This window comes from Felis catus, chromosome B4, assembly GCF_018350175.1.
Source record: "Felis catus isolate Fca126 chromosome B4, F.catus_Fca126_mat1.0, whole genome shotgun sequence".
NCBI lineage: Eukaryota > Metazoa > Chordata > Mammalia > Carnivora > Felidae > Felis > Felis catus.
Genome location: NC_058374.1, coordinates 66648632 through 66662699, shown reverse-complemented (window position 1 = coordinate 66662699; position 14068 = coordinate 66648632). Strand labels below are relative to the sequence as shown.

The 14068-nt window shown below is 37.8% G+C and overlaps 1 protein-coding gene across 1 annotated transcript in view; it reads left to right on the top strand.

Annotated features, from left to right (window-relative positions):
- Positions 1-10556, top strand: part of LOC111561345 — a 287419-nt gene extending 276863 nt beyond the window's left edge. Inside the window, exons 10-13 of the mRNA XM_045061647.1 lie at positions 977-1154; positions 2625-2734; positions 3387-3789; positions 9872-10556. Of these exons, the coding sequence (XP_044917582.1) occupies positions 977-1085 (109 nt within the window). The 3' untranslated portion in view covers positions 1086-1154; positions 2625-2734; positions 3387-3789; positions 9872-10556. The remainder of the gene's footprint in view (positions 1-976; positions 1155-2624; positions 2735-3386; positions 3790-9871) is intronic.
- The last annotated feature ends 3512 nt before the right edge of the window (positions 10557-14068 follow it).

Genomic DNA, 14068 nt, shown 5'->3' with positions numbered 1-14068 from the left:
TAATAGCAAATCAGAACTTATCAGCCTTAATTGAAAGTAAAATCAACTAAAAATATACATCATTATTACAGAGACATTTTGGCTAGACATTTTTGAAATATGGAAAGTCCCTGAAGACCCTTTGAACTAGATACTATCCATAATTTCCAAGCACTAACTTGAATAATAGACTCATTTGGATTCAAGTTAGTATGTTGCTCATTGTCAAGAAAGAAGAGAGAGTCTCATGCCTAACTTTTCATCTCAATAGGAAAAGTTTAATGAAATAAGTATATTTCATATGAAACCAAAATATTTCTCTTAAGAAACTCTCACAATAACTCAGCCTCTTCAATGTAAGTTTGTTTTATCAGTTGCATTGTGTAGTTCTTTTCTTACTATGCAATTTTCTCTTACCACGTGGTTAGGATCAAATTGAATTCTGTCTTCATTGTGGAATCACAAAAATGGGGCACATGGATTCTGACATCCTTGTTCCTGAGATGCAACTATCAGCAAAGTAGATTTTCTAAATTACTATTCAAGCTTCATTTCCCTGGAATCACATTGGTCCTACTTTAAAACCAGTTCCCAGGTTCCCAGATTCAATGACTTTGGCAATTTTGTTATAACTTTCTCTTTGTGGTAGATAAGCCAAAGAGACTGAGGGGTACACTTTCAATTAGCATGGTATAATAGTTATATTGTCACTTTATTAGTTATAAAAACATTTACTTCTTTCCAGCAGATGGCATTTGAGAAGCCTGTGCTCTTGATAATCACATTTTCCACCCCAGATTGAGCAGTTCAGAGCAGAAATAGGTTGCTTAAGAATATCTTAAGTTTCCCAATACTGGAGATTTTCAACAATAAACTAAGTAGACATTTGGTAAAAATGTTTAAGAAAGGACTCACCATTTTTCTAGGTACTTCTATGAGATAGTTGGAGGTAAGTCCTTCTAACTCTGAAAATACAATTTTCACTCTTTTTCTACAGCCATCTGAATCTGTTTGACCTCATAATTGCTCTAGATGAACAGGGAGAAACATCTGGCTCCTTTTTCTGGGATGATGGTGACTCTATTGCCAAGCATACCAACATGTAGAACAGTTGAAATGTTCTGGATTTCAGTGACTTGACGTAAAATGAAATATTGGAGACCTGGACCAACAAAGTAAGTATTAATAATAGATATCATGACAAGATTCAGCTTCCCCCAACATTACTGTCCAGGAAGCTGAAATTTTCCTTATATCTGGACACTCCTCTTGGTTAAGCAACACAAGTGAGACTGTCATCTCCAGGAAAATGCTATCAAACTCACTATGTTTACCTGGGAGAAGAGAGTGTTTATCTTATTCATCTGCTACAATAAAAATTTTTCATTAATTAATTCTCACTATGGAAGGGATGAAGGTTCCAGTCTTAAGGAATCAAACTTTCAATGAAAATTTTTGAGAACTTGGCTTTGGTAGCATAGATGTTAGGTTGGAAGTAGGAGGAATTGCTGAGATTCTATACTGAGGAGATATGGACCATTGTTTAAAGAGTAATGTATAGTAGAGGAAGAGGTATAGCCTGAATTGAAAAAACAGGTCAAGACTTAGCTGGCTAAGGCATAAAATCAGTGGTTTTTATTTATTCACTTGTCTCTTATTATCCCCATGTTCTTCTTCAGTCTAATCTCATAGATCTGCAAACTATACCCTGGAACAGTACAAGTGACTTCTATGTTAAGAAAAGTACCAGGGTATGGGGCACCTGGGTGGCTCAGTTGGTTAAGTGTCCGACTTTGGCTCAGGTCATGATCTCAGGGTCTGTGAGTTGGAGCCCCGCGTCAGTCTCTGTGCTGACAGCTCAGAGCCTCGAGCCTGCTTCGGATTCTGTGTCTCCATCTCTCTCTGACCCTCCCCCTGTTCATGCTCTGTCTCTCTCTGTCTCAAAAATAAATAAACGTTAAAAAAATTTAAAAAAAAAGAAAAAGAAAAGTACCGGGGTACCTGGGTGGCTCAGTCGGTTACACGTCCCACTCTTGGTTTTGGCATGGGGCACGATTCTGCGGTTCATGGGTTCAAGCCCAGCATCAGGCTCTGTGCTGGCCCTATGGAGCCTGCTTGGGATTCTCTCTCTCCCTCTCTCCCTCTGCCCCTCTCCGAGTCATGCTGTCTCTCTCAAGATAAATAAATAAACTTAAAACAAAACAAAAATTTTAAAAAGAGAAAAGGACCTACTAATATACACTGATAAATATATTCAAAGCAGCCACATTTTAAAAATCAGCAATGGACTTCCAAGGAAATGGGCATTATACCACAGAGACAATAATGCGTGTGAGGTTACTGCTAAGAACATTTCTTCTGTCCCTTATTAGTTAACTTCGCATTCATTTATCTTTCTTTGCCCCTCTTTCATGAGAAAGAAAGGGAGGAAGGAGAATCATTTTCATAAGGAAGAGGAAAAGGCAGAACAAGAGAATGTGAAGGTAAATAGGAAAATACATGTCTAATATTACATATAAACAATATGACTAGATGCTTCTTTAGTAGAAATTAAGAGAAGGTACAAAGGCTGCCAATGCCTGTATTTTCATATTAACTAGAATTTTCTGCATCCTTTTTCCGTTTTCTTTTTTCTTTCTTTTCAGCAAACTACCTCAAGAGACACTGATTAAGTTTCTAACCTTCACATTGTTTTTGAATTTTAGAAGACAGGGATTGAAATCAAAAGACTATAAGGAACCAAGGAAAAAAATGGGTATGTCCACCTGTGGTTGTATTTGCATCTGTGGATAATAGAGATGTGTGAGGAGGTTGTCTATAAAGTTGTTAAGCTCTATCCCTCCTTATTAAATTAAAAAGTTGAAAACATGTCTAAAACAAATCTCCTTCCTCCTTGTTTTTCCATATAAAATAAGCATGAGAAATGAAGGATAGGTGGGTAAGATGCTGAGGCCCCTTCAGATGAATTATTTTTTATTTTTCAAAGAGCCTCATGAATAAGTTTGAGGTCAGTGATTATTCCATGATTTTTAAAAAATTTTACTTGTTTATCTTGAGAGAGAGAGCCGGGGAGGGGCAGAGAGACAGAGGGATAGAGAGAATCCAAAGCAGGCTCTGTGTTGTCAGCCCAGAGCCTGACATGGGCTCGAACTCAAGAACCATGAGATCATGACCTGAGCCAAAACCAACAGTTGGATGCTTAAACAACTGAGCCACCCAGGTGCCCCCAGTAATTATTCAATGATTTTTTTGCCCAGTATTTGTTAGGTCAGTTAGTGGATTCAAAGCATAAGGGTTAGGCTGAGACCTTCTGGACTTGGAGACTAGTTGATCAGAAATTAGATTTAAAAATAATAATAAAAGTAAATTGACATTTATTTTCTAATGCTAATACTTTTTTTTTGCAGATTCTACTGAAAGGGAAGAGTACTTCTATGTCAGATACAAATTAAGTAATGTAAATTTAACCATTCAGCATTTATAGTGACATAACAGTTCATTTTTATAAAGAAAAATATGTTCTAAGGGACTTTAAAAATAAGTATTTCAAAGTATTGGCAGTTACTCAAACCCCATTGCACTCTATGCTTCTGTGTATTGTCATAATTAAAAAAAAAGAATGTAAAAGTCTTTTCTCTCTTCCATAACAGAAAGTTCTGAGAGCAACTGTGCTTAAAAATGGCTACCATGAAATTGCTACTCTGGCATATGGTACTATTCAGATCCTTGGTTTCATTTCAAAGCCCAATGTTATTTTTCATGAATGGAGAAACTATCTCAAGCAACATAATACCATATCATTTCAATAGGGTAAGTTTTAAACATGATAGTTGAATTAAACAACAAAATTTATTTTGTTATATCTCAACTGCTAATAATTGAATTTTCCCTGAATATTGCTTCCTTGCAAAAACCACAGATTGCATTTCTAAAATAATACCTTGCATGTTTTTGAAGTTCAAGGAAGAGCAATTAGCATAAAGTTATATTTCTAGATAAAAGTGTGCCTATGTCAGGGCTGGGAACTTTGTTGGATTGAATGTCACAGATAATATGCAAGGCTGGGGTGTTCCTTGGCGAATGTTAACATAAGGGGATGATACATAATTGGGTAAAATAAACAAGAATTAAAATTTATAGAAAATTAGAAGTGGACGATTCTAGAGGGACTCGATTCCAATTCCTTCATTTAACACATGAGGAATCTGAGCATCCAGGGAGGTGAAGTTACTCACCAAGATCATGTACTTTAATAACTCAATTGACAGAACTGAGTCTTGATCTTGAAACTCCTGACATTGCATAGCTCTTTCCTTCTACTCTGTCCATCTGGAAATTAAACATTTATTTATTGAGCTCTTACTGAGCTCCTGAAAGTATCTATTTGCTATAAATACAGGCTTATAGATACAAGATGTAATCCCCATCACTGAAGGATTTAATAGGAGGTGAAATAGACATCAAAGCCCTGTAATAAGAGGAGGATCTAGAGACTTTAGAGCCTCTGAAGCAGTCTTGCATTTCTTTTCATTTTTTCTTTTTCTTAGTTTATTTACTTTGAGACAGAGAGCGCACGCGTGTGTGCGTGTGCATGCATGTGAGTGAGGGAGGGGCAGAGAGAATGCCAGAGAGAGAATCCCCAGCAGGCTCCCTGCTGTCAGCACAGAGCCCTGATGCAGGGCTCAATCTCAGGAACCATGAGACCATTTCCTAAGCCGAAATCAAGATTCAGATGCTCAACTGACTGAGCCACCCAGGCACCCCTGTCTTGAATTTCTAATATCTTATTACACAGTACAACATAATGGTCTTTAATACTAATGCAGAACAGTGACACAGAGCTCAAGACACTGAATTTTTGTTTCCTTTTGCTAACTAAGGAAATAATTGATAACAAGGTCATTGGAATGATCATCTATTCAAAATTTACCCCTTTCTAATTGAATGGATTTTTTTCTCTGGGGAGTTTTGTTGAGCAAGTTGTTCAATATCTCAATCATAATAGTAATTCTTTACTTGAGATGTTATAATTTACAGAGTACTTTGTAACATGACTCCCTTTGATTCTTACCATAGCCTTGGGAATAGATCTGTATGGTCAATATTATCATCCAGATATTAAAGAGGAAGAAATAGTGTCTTAGAATGACTTTACAGTTAGGAACAAAGGGGCAGGAAACCTGGGCTGTCCCTCCTTTTACCTGTGTGCTCTTTCTCCTTTCTAAGTCCTGATAAACTAAAAGTGATTGATTAGGTTAAGAAAACAAAAACATCTTTATTGGGAAATTAGTTTCACAAACTTTGGTTTCATACATGTGTATGGCTGATCTTGAAAAAGAGAAAAAAAGAGAAGAGCATGCTAAAGTTCTATAAGATACAAAAAATTTCTTGAATAAACTAAGCTGTTTAATCGGAGCATTTCATAGACTTATATTGGTAGAGTCTGTGAATCATCAAATAACTGTAATTTACTTCACTTTATGCATATTACACATTATTACATGCAAATATATAAAAGTTTTCCCTTAACACTTGATAACATTTGATTATCTCTATAGCATTGTAAGTTAATTCTGATGACTTCACTTATAACTAAATTTCTTTACATTGATTTACTTTTGCTACTTTATTTCCCTTCTCATCTGCTACACAAAACCACTTTGTGGATATTGGCACCCCTTTTCCAGGAGCTGACCATTTTATTAGAGTATTGAAAAAAATTTAAGAGATAACAGCTCAAGCAACAGTGGTGAAAAGCTATCTACAACAGTTATTTATTTTTTTTTATTTATTTTTTTATTTTTTTAATGTTTATTTATTTTTGAGACAGAGACAGACAGAACATGAATGGGGGAGGGGCAGAGAGAGAGGGAGACACAGAATCGGAAGCAGGCTCCAGGCTCTGAGCCATCAGCCCAGAGCCTGACGCGGGGCTCGAACTCACGAACCGTGAGATCGTGACCTGAGCTGAAGTCAGACGTTCAACCGACTGAGCCACCCAGGCGCCCCTACAACAGTTATTTACAACTGCTAAAAATTATTTGAATAATATGGAAAATGTAGTCTAATTTAAATAGCAATACAATTGAAATATTTCAATCTTGTATATTGTCTGTGTGTATTACTCAAATTCCCTGATAGTGTTTCTTACAGAAGCTAGATAAAATACTGGATATAACTCCTTCCACTTGGGGCACCTGGGTGGCTCAGTCCATTACGCGTCCAACTCAGATCAACTGTGAGAATGTGAAACAGGAATAAGTATAGACAAATTTTCAGAAGGGCTTAGTTGTAAAGGGCAGCAAAGATCAGACAGTGGTTGGAGGAGATGTGGATACAGGCTTATTGTTTTTTAAGATGGGAATTTTTCCAGCATGAATGATGAGACAACTGGTCTGATAGATAAAAATAGATAAAGACTGATAACGGGGATAAAGAGAGGGAAAAATTTCAGGAGCTAAGTCCTTAAATATGTGTGAGTACATGGAATCTAATGCCCAAATGGAAGATTTGTCATTGGATAGGAGCACCGAGAGTTCATTCATCCCTAAAGAATGGAAGACAGCATATGTGTTGGTGGAGATGTAGGCTGGTTTGTGGATTTAGGGGTGGAAATATGTGGAAGTTCTTTTTTAATGGCTTGCATTCTCTTAATGAAATAAGAGGCAATGACATCAGTTGAGAATGAAGATAGGAAAGGGGGTGTTGGAAATTTGAGGAGAGAGAAGGTGGGAGGGAGAAGAAAGGTAAATTGATGAAGGGGGAGTAATGGGATTTGTGGCTTCGCACTAAGATCCCATGTAAAATTAGACCAGTCGGTGGGGTTTGTGATTTCTGTAGCCCAAAGCCAGCTGCTTGGGTACAGATAGGAACTGACAAGAGAGTAGAATTTAACTGAGGTGGGAATTTTTCCAGGGGATTAAAAAAAGGGGCAAAGAAATAAAGTATAACAGAGAATGATTATAATGATGGATCGTGGAATCTAAGCTTGGTAAGGAAAGAAGTGAGGACAGGCAGGCTGTGAGGTACAGAAAAAGCATGGAAAGGGTCAATAGGTCAGAAGTCCCACTGAGCTGGAGGAATTGTTGGAGAGAGAAGGGATTGGGAAATTGCCAGTGGGAGAAATTTCTTGAAATTAATGTTATATGGCTGGTGTCAGATAAATACTGGTCACAGATGTGCTGTGTATGTGCGTTTGTTGTTTTTGTCTGATTTAAATTTTTTTTTAACGTTTATTTATTTTTGGGACAGAGAGAGACAGAGCATGAACGGGGGAGGGGCAGAGAGAGGGGGAGACACAGAATCGGAAACAGGCTCCAGGCTCCGGGCCATCAGCCCAGAGCCTGACGCAGGGCTCGAACTCACGGACCGCAAGATCGTGGCCTGGCTGAAGTCGGAGGCTTAACCGACTGCGCCACCCAGGCGCCCCTGTTTTTGTCTAATTTAAAAAACAAACTGTAGGCAATGATTTGGTGATGTCTAAAGTCTGTGTTTGGATGTACTCTCTGTTTAAGCTTAAGACTGAGTAAAAAAACAAATCCATACAACAAAACCCACTGCATACCTATGAGAATAGCTAAAATCTTCTAAAAACTGGTGATACCACGTGCTGATGAGGATGCAAAGCTGCAACAATTTGAGCAACAAAATGAATAGCATGGTGTTGGATTTTAACCTTAAGTATAAAATATGGGTCTACACTGATATAACCGAATGATTGAATAAATGGAGGACAAGAGACATATCTTTCGGAGAGAATTTGACTCTTAACTCAGGAAGAACTTCCCCCTCAACTGTGGGTTCTGCCTGGTGACTTCCTTCCAAAGTATATAAAGAAAAGGGGGGAAATAAAAAAAATAACTATAAAAAGAAGAAACCTGACAGCCACCACCTCAGCCAGGCGGTCGAGGTTAATATCATTGGTGATAAGTGATGCTGATAGTATGTTCTTTGGATTGTTGTGTTGCAAATGACACTTTACGCTCTGTGATCTTCCTCCTGAAAACCTGTCCTCCCAGTCTAAATCTGAGAAGAATATCAGACAAACCTAAACTGAGGGATATGCTACAAAATACCTCACCAGTACTCTTCAAACTGTTAAGATGATTAAGATCAAGAAAAGTGTGAGAAACTGTCCCAGTCCAGAGGAAGCTAAGGAAACAATGTGTGATGTAAGATGAATGTAATCTGATATGTTGGATAGGATTCTGGAACAGAAAAAGACTGTCAGAGGAAAACTAATGAAATCTGATAAAGCATTGTGTAGTTAATAACAATGTATCAATAGGGATAAAGTAATTATGACCAAAGCACCATAGTAATAAAAGATGCTAATAGGAGAAACTGGATACAAGATATATGGAAACTCTCTGCACTATCATTGAGACTTTTCTGTAAAGATTTACTTTTCTGTAAAATTATTGTAAAATAATACAGTTTATGAAAAAGCAAACATACGGAGCTTCACAAGAATTCACATATTTGCCAGAAATTTGGCATCAACTTCCCAGCAGGAGTCACTGTAGTCACTGTTAAATTATCTCTTCAGGTCATTACCATTTCAGCTTCACATTCACTTTGACTTCCTCCAAAGTTGCTGTGACACCAATATGGCACTTGTAACAAAGTAGCTGGTTATCTTAAGCGTGTACATAGTGCAAAACAACTATGGAAATATAATTATCTTTTTAATGTCAAGAGCTTCCAGCTGTTTACACTATTCTAATGAAACTGTTATTAGAATCCAGATTGTTCCAGTATTAAATTTATGTTTGACCCAGGATTACAGAGGTGTAATAGGTATGGTGTGCATATACTTAATGATACTCGCAGTTTGTGACTCCTAGTATTGTCAGCATGGGATTAATAAACTCATTTATTTATGAGGTCTGTTGTGGGCCTCCTGTGTGACAAGCATTGTGCTAATGGCCGGGGACATAAGGGGGAGAGACATCTCTCAGGTCTCTAGTACATTTACATTCTCTTTAAGAAGCCTGGACCAGCCCACTAGAAAAGAGACAGCAACTTATGGCAAAGACCAAGCACCTAGTCAAACTCTTTAAAGGTCCCAAATGCTGGTACTGAGTCCAAATTATCCAGGTCCAGACGGCCTTGGAACAGAATAAAATTTCCAAGCCCCTTACAGGGGGCTTATTTGTTTACAGAATAAAATTTCCAAGCCCCTTCTAATGAGAAGAGATAGCAGAAGATTTTGAAAAACTGTACTCTGTTTTTGAACCAAGGGAAAAGGCATCAAACATTTCTCAATGTTGGAGAACATCTTATCCTATAACCTGAGCCCCAGAGATGTTTGAAATTTCAAGAGGATCTCTTAAAGAACTACATAAAATAAATGTTTCATTTCAGGAGACATAGACCATACCACATAGCAGTGTGCCTCATCCCATCAAAAAATCACATGATGACTATCTTCTGAATGAGCGCCTTCTGCTGTAAGGATCTTTCAAGTGACTGCATTGAATCCTTAGCTCTTTGAGACTATCAAAGTTCCCTCACGTTGCACTTTCCAAAACAAATGTTATTTATAAAGAGAAAGAGAATGATTTTAAAACATATTGAAATGAATCAGTTGACCATCTTTCATCTTTAAAATATACCTTGAGCTGTCCTGACACTTTCTTAAACTAATCTCCCTGAACTTTAAAACCTGAGATCACTTAGAACTAAGTCACAAAATCCTTCATGCAGCATTCATCAACAAAACCCTATATGATTTCCTTGGTTTTGGAGTTCTACATGGTGTCTGACATTTTTTATTTATTTTACTAGAAGTAAACAATATTCAACAAAAACAGTTCCATGGAGATATTATGGTTGTCAAGCTTAACTGCACATGGTAAACATGGGATTAATTTATTTTCAAATATTTCAGATATATTTTGAAGACTAATTACTACATATTCCTAACCCACCGAAAATGTGAATTCAAACAAAGCGTCTATCAAAAATAATGTTACCTCGGTCCAGTTCCAGTACATGTCACGAAGTGAGCAAGATGGAGGCTACATCACAAAATGTATTTCACATATTGATTATGAATCAGTTCTCCTTATTTGCAAGCAAAACAAGGGACCTCTGCTTATTTTCCTCCGTGTATTGATACAGAAAGTGAACTCACTCCGCTTTTCCAAACCAAGGAAAACAAATGATCCTGCAATTGGAGGGAAATTAGTGCCAATTAAGACAATTGTGCAGCTGTGAAAGAGGGCATGTTTATACTTAGATTGCTGCCCTTATGGTGTGCTTAATAATGGCCAATCTAACAATGTGATGTATAATTCAAGGCTTATAATTTTCAACAAAGTTTTAACTTTTATTTGACAAATTGTGCTATTTTTGTTCTGGCTCACAAATTGGAACAGATTTGTGTAAATTATGTAAAATGCATGCTGGGGTGTTCATTGTACCATCACATTTTTTTCATTCGCATTCCTCATTCCATCTGTCTTTTTTTTTTCTCCCCCGAGAGAATTCTGTACATGTTAAAATAGATAATTTCTTGAGTTGTTAATTATGTACAAGAGAAAACCCAACTGTGAATGGATTGTTATCATCAAGGTCTTTACTGTTTTACTCTTTAAGTGCTTTTTTATACGTGGTAGTAAAGTGTTCAAACCTCGGCAGACATAATAATGTCAGTAACACATCCTACACCCTCAGACATTTTGTAGATGGATTTGTAGGTGACTTACAAACCTACAAGCAGAAAGACAAACAAAAAGATATGAAATGAAATGCTCACATTGTATAGAAGTATAGTACAGATCATGTTTCTTGGGTAAACATGAGGGCATTTTGGGGAACTTGTGGTAAGATAAAGTGGCTTCTCTGGTTGGTAAGAGATCTTGTGTGTGAGAAAAAAATTCAGAAGTTTTCACACGAAGAAAGAAAGCGATCTGGTTATACCTAAGGAAAGAATTATGAGGGGGCACAGAGAGGAGGGCAGAAAGCACTTTCGAAGTAGAAAACGTTGGAAATCTTTCTAAAAGGACAGAAAATGGCATAACACAGGGAAGAACAAGGAAATGAGAGAGTTCAGGATGACTCAGAAATGGTTTTAAATCAGATGAAGAGAAAGTTAAACACTATTTATAACAAAATGGGAAAAATACTATACATGATTGAAAATAGGTGAGTTAAACTTCTTTTCTTAATTTAAAAAATTTTTAATGTTTATTTATTTTTGAGACCGAGAGAGAGACAGAGACAGAGTGTGAGCAGGTGAGGGGCAGAGAGAGAGGGAGACACAGAATCTGAAACAAGCTCCTGTCTCTGGGGTGTCAGCACGAACCTAGAACAGGGAGATCATGACCTGAGCTGAAGTCAGACCCTGACTTAACCACTCCGGCACCCCAGATGAGTAAACATCTTGATTACAAAACTCATGGTGATGCTGAACATGATGAAGGACCAGGGAGAACCAAGATGTAGACAGAACCAACACCCCACAAATGAAGACAGTTGATAGGCAAAGAAATTATTGTACCTGGGCAAACATCACAACATGTTGTATGTTATTGCTCATGGTCCTGGAACATACAAGTGTGTGTGTGTGTGTGTGTGTGTGTGTGTGTGTGTGTGTCTTTGTGTGTTTGTGGATGTATAGAGATACGCACACGCACCACCCACTTCCTCTCCCACACAGAAACACGCAAACGCCGATATTCAGCGGTAGGTCTTGGGCAGTTAAATAAATATTGTGTACTTTTAACTTGTAGATTCTCTAAAAAAGAGAATGTGGGTATGAACATATAAACAAAGCACAAAGGGAAGTATTACAGAAAACAGAATGTAGGGAGATAACCGAAGGTGCCCTCTTGCTATGCTCAAATTGGCCTCCTGGTGAGGAAGCATCATAGCATAGAACAAGCCCGTGAATTCAGCAATGAGCCAGTCATTTGATCCTGGTAAATGTTGCCTCTGAGGAGGTAATTTTAAATCTTTAAATTTTAAAGACTAAAATAGCATTGAAAGCATTCCTCTCTACTAAAGGTAAATGAAAAAGAAGACTGCACGCTCTTGGACATGAGGGACTATGAGATTTACTTCCCCCCATTGAATAACTGAAAATAAAAACAGACAAGCTACGTGAAAGAACAGTTTTCAGGCAGTAGACACAAAGCAGTGCAGGACAGTGATCCCCGAGAGACGGGAAACAAAGGAGGTGAGACATAGGAGTGCTCCAGCTTCTTGCCAGGACAGAGCTTCCCTCAGAGGCGACTGAGGCACAGCCCAGCTTACTCTGCAGTCAGGAGACAGGATATGGAGCCTGAGGCGAAGGCAATAAGAATTTGTAGGGCAGAGGACCATAGAGGAAAGAGCTGCCCTGTGCTTCTACAAAAGCAGTCTAAGATTATTAGAGTCAAAGAAATCAAGTATCATTTTGGAAAATGAGTTGTAACCTACTAATCTACAAATCGAATCCACTGACTAGTTCTAATCAAATTCAAAAGCACTTCTGTCGTTTAAATACTATTAAAAGGTATAATTTCTAATCCACAATAGTACTTCCTTAGAAACTAATTCCATCACTCTTTGCAGCTGAACTCGGGTTACAACTTCTCTTCAACTCCCAAATCTCAGCAAGAGGTAAGAGTGGTCCTGGGCTTTACTCTTCAGCCCCCTTCGTCTCGCCCATTGCCTGACCCTCTAGATTTTACCTGTCCGTTCTCCATATTCTCTATGGTATAAGCCCAGCATCTGGTGTCCCTTATCATTCTCCTTAAGGAAGAGTAGCTGAGTGAGCAGAGACAGACTTTCCTAAGCAACACTGGTGGAGGAGGAAAGAGGGAGGGCCGGAAACATCTGCATGTGAATAAATATTGTTTCTTCTATGAAAAGATGAGCTGTCATACATACTTCTCATCCCTTTTTTGGATGGAGTTCAACAACCTCTTCAATTCAGCCAAATGACTGAATTCTGAGTATTGTGCAGAATGGCTGCTACAGAATGTGCAGTCCAAAATATTAAATGTGGATCAATGTGACCAAAGCCATAATTAATTCAACTCCAAGTATTTCCATAGTCTTCATTTGGGAAAAGCAAATGGCTAGAAAAGAATTTTTGACAAATTTCTGGCAAAGCTTAAAAATATTGAATTTATTTGAAGGTAACAAACAAATTTAGAAGCCAGAATATTTTAAGACTCTATTGTTTCTTGAGTAACAAGTCATTTATTTTCATTAGATTCTATATACATGCACACAAAGATGCCAGATTCCTCCCACATAGATTTTCTTGGTAAATAGGGAACTTTTGAATGTCTCTTATAACCAATGCCAAGTGAAAAGTACAAAGGCGATGCTGAGCCCATGGAATTGTTATTTTTTTTTAAATTGTTTTAATGTTTATTTATTTTTGAGAGAAAGACAGACAGAGAGAGACCGAGAGACAGAGTGTGAGTGGGGGAGGAGCAGAGAGAGAGGGAGACACAGAATCTGAAGCAGGCTCCAGGCTCTGAGCTATCAGCACAGAGCCTGATGCAGAGCTTGAACCCACAAACTGTGAAATCATGACCTGAGCCAAAGTCAGACATTTAACTGACTGAGATGGAATTATTAATATGATGACAATAACCCACGAAAATTTCTTTACATTTCTTGAAAAAATGGACAATCAAATGAGATCATTGCACATTCATATACTTTAGTTGTTAAATTCTGAGTAAAATTCCTTGGTTGCAAATTTTGAGGCATGAATTTTAAGTTGAGTGTGGTAACTGAAGATAATCAGAATTTGCTTGAGGAAAGAATATTATTGAAAAAGAAATACAAGGTCACATTCATATTTAAGTCTTTAAATTTTTTTAAAGATTTATTTATTTTTGAGAGAGTGAGGCAGAGCACAAGTGGGGGAGGGGCAGGGAGGGGGGAGACACAGAATCCAAAGCAGGCTCCAGGCTCTGAGCTATCAGCACAAAGCCCGACAGGGGACTCGAATTCATGGACCATAAGATCATGACCTGAGCCAAAGTTGGACACTTAACCAACTGAGCCACCCAGGCGCCCCAAGGGCTTAAATCTTTTGATTTAAATGTTACTAGTCAAAGACAAATCATAGGATGAGAAT